Source organism: Teleopsis dalmanni, unplaced genomic scaffold (assembly GCF_002237135.1).
Source record: "Teleopsis dalmanni isolate 2A unplaced genomic scaffold, ASM223713v2 unscaffolded_contig_4500, whole genome shotgun sequence".
Classification (NCBI taxonomy): domain Eukaryota; kingdom Metazoa; phylum Arthropoda; class Insecta; order Diptera; family Diopsidae; genus Teleopsis; species Teleopsis dalmanni.
This window is the reverse complement of record NW_024035882.1, coordinates 1-3,005: the sequence shown is the minus strand read 5'-3', so window position 1 is coordinate 3,005 and position 3,005 is coordinate 1. Positions and strand designations below refer to the sequence as shown.

The following is a 3,005-nucleotide window of genomic DNA, read 5'->3' as shown; positions in this document are numbered from 1 at the left end:
AAACGTTTTTATAATTGGGTTTTGATTTCATTTAATTTATACAATTGAATTTATACAATTTCGGTTATTGATTGTTTAATCACTTTTTTATGTGTACCCGTGTGTTGACACGTTCGCGATCGAAAAACAAGAGACAGAATCAAACCAACGGAGTTTACTTGCAGCCCAAAAAATATAACAAAAAAATTGCTCATCTCGAGCGCAAAAACAAAAGGCAATAAAAACAAGACTTAGAACCGTTGGTTTGATTACATCTTATACAGGGTTAGTTAGATAAATTAATTAACCATATATATTAACCATATAAAATATTATATATGAATTATATAATATATTAATTATAATAATTTAATTATACAATATATGATTTAAAATAGATTAAAATATAATAAAATATAATATATAAATCATATAACACATCAATTATAATAATTCTACAGAATCCTACAATATTAACAATTTGACTTTAACCGCTCTAACATCCCGCCCCCCTTGAAAGGATTTTCAATTGGTAATAGTGCGAGTTTGTGGATTGGACGGCGTATTACTCCTTTTGGGGTTTGCACATCAACAACACGAACCAAATTATCTGGACCCCTGATGCAATGCACGATTCGGCCCATCAACCAGCGTTGTGGAGGCATATTGTCTTCATGGATTAAAACCAGAGCCCCCTCGGTGATGTTAGATTGTTCTTCTGTCCATTTGGTGCGTATCTGCAGCTCATTCAGATAGTCTCTAGACCATCTGCGCCAGAAGTGATGTTTGACTGCGGTTATACGAGACCATTTATCAATTAATGAAGCAGATTCATACTGAGGACTTGGTTCAGATAAAGTTTTGAGCGGCCCACCGATAAGAAAATGTGCTGGCGTTAGCGCTTCATAATCGCTCGGGTCACAAGAATGAGGTGTGATTGGTCGCGAATTTAAGATAGCTTCGATTTCAATCAGTGCTGTTCCAAGCTCCTCAAAGGTGAATCGAGTATTTGATAGTGTTCGATACAGATGGCCTTTCGCGCTTTTTACAGCCGCTTCCCATAGACCTCCAAAGTGAGGTGCTCGGGGCGGTATAAAATTGAAATTTATGAATTGGTTGCTGCAAAAGGTCTGCAGCATCACTTGATTAGACTTCTCGAAAAACATTCTTTTTAACTCTGCTAGTTTATTGTTAGCCCCAACGAAGTTCGTGGCGTTGTCGCAATAGATGTCTGATGGTAACCCTCGTCTACCGATTAACCTTTTCAGTGCTGCAATAAATGCCTCCGTAGATAAGTCTGACACGGCTTCTAGATGAGCTGCCTTTGTAGACAAACAAACGAACACGGCTATATAGGTCTTATATGGAACCCGTCCCCGAATTCGGAGATACGTTAATATCGGACCGCAAAAATCTACCGCAGTACGCGCGAAAGGACGACTTGGAGTGAGGCGTTCGATTGGGAGATTACCCATCATTTGATTAAGTAGTTTGGGTTTATAACGCACGCAGTGAATACACGAGTGCACGACTCGGCGTGCAATTTCTCGAATATTAATTATCCAGAAGTTTAGTCGAGTAAGGGCAATTAGTGCTTTTGCGCCTGCATGATAGTTGCACAAGTGTATATGCCGAACATAAAGTTCCACAAAATAACAGCCCTTCGGCAACAAAATAGGGTGACGTTGGCCTACTGAGATGTCACTCAGCTCGAGGCGACCTCCCACCTTTAGTAATTGATAACCGAATACATTGTCCAGGAAGGGATTTAGATGCTTTAATGTACCTTTGGCTGGGTTCCCTCGTTGTAGGCGTTGTATATCAATTTCGAAGAATTGCTGTTGGATGACCCAAATAATACAGTGCAATGCCTTTTGTAGCTGAATAGGTTGGAGGGTACATTCTCCGTTCTTCAATTTATTCTTGGTTACATGATAAAAACGCTGTACCTGCGCTATTACTCGTAGCATCTTAGTGTATGAACTATATCTTGACAATACCTGTAATACGTAGTTGTCTTCATTTGTGTTAACGAATACAACCTTTCGCGTCTCTTTATTGACTTCTTCCATATCCAGGTTGTGACATTTCAAATGCGGCCAGTATTTATCAGCGAGTAACAAAAATTCCGGCCCCGTAAACCAACAAGACTCTGATAATTGGCGGATGTTACAGCCGCGCGACACAACATCTGCCGGGTTGGATTGGGTAGGAACGTGTCTCCATTGCCCATTTGCGGTAATATCTTGAATTTCTGCTACTCGATTGCCAACGAATGCAGACAGGGTTGATGAGTGCTGCTTCAACCAATGTAATACAATCTGTGAATCAGTCCAAAAAAACGTTTCACCCTTAAATTGCGCAAATATTGGTTGGACCTTCTGATACAGTTTGGCAAGAAGTAAGGCACCACAGAGTTCTAGTTTAGGTAGCGACTTCCGCTTTATAGGTGCCACACGGGATTTTGCAGTGAATAGCCTGACCGTTACCTTACCTGATGTGTTTTGTGATCGGAGAAATATACAGCAACCATATGCGCGTATTGAAGCGTCACAGAAACCGTGTACATCAACCTGTTGATAGTTTATGGATAGGCAGTACCTCGGCACCTTAACCGATGAAAGCGTTGTAAGATCTTGAATAAATGTTTTCCAAGCTGAGTGAAGATTTTGAGGGACTGACTCGTCCCAATCCACACGCAAAAGCCACAATTCTTGCATCATAATTTTGGCTACGAGTATGATCGGTGCTAGTAATCCAAGCGGGTCGAATAATGAAGACGCAAGGGATAAGATGGTGCGTTTTGTTACAATATGACCTGGTTGTGCATTAAACGAAAATAGGAAAACATCTTGCATTTGGTGCCACTTGATGCCTAGAGCGCTGGTGACTGTATCTGTATCAAGATTCAAACTCTTTGTTGTAGTATCGCTGATGAAGTCATGATGGTTTGAATGCCATTTGTCAAGATCGAAGCAACCCTTCTGTAGAATGGCCGTTAACTGATGTCTGATATTGGTGAGTTG

General features: G+C 40.4%; 1 protein-coding gene across 1 annotated transcript; it reads right to left on the bottom strand.

The window, feature by feature from the left end:
• Positions 1-480: 480 nt before the first annotated feature.
• Positions 481-2,837, bottom strand: LOC119665328 (the record flags this gene model as incomplete). Its single annotated transcript, XM_038074584.1, has 1 exon — positions 481-2,837. A coding segment is annotated over exon 1 (2,357 nt), but the record flags the coding sequence as incomplete, so codon positions are not given.
• Positions 2,838-3,005: the final 168 nt, after the last annotated feature.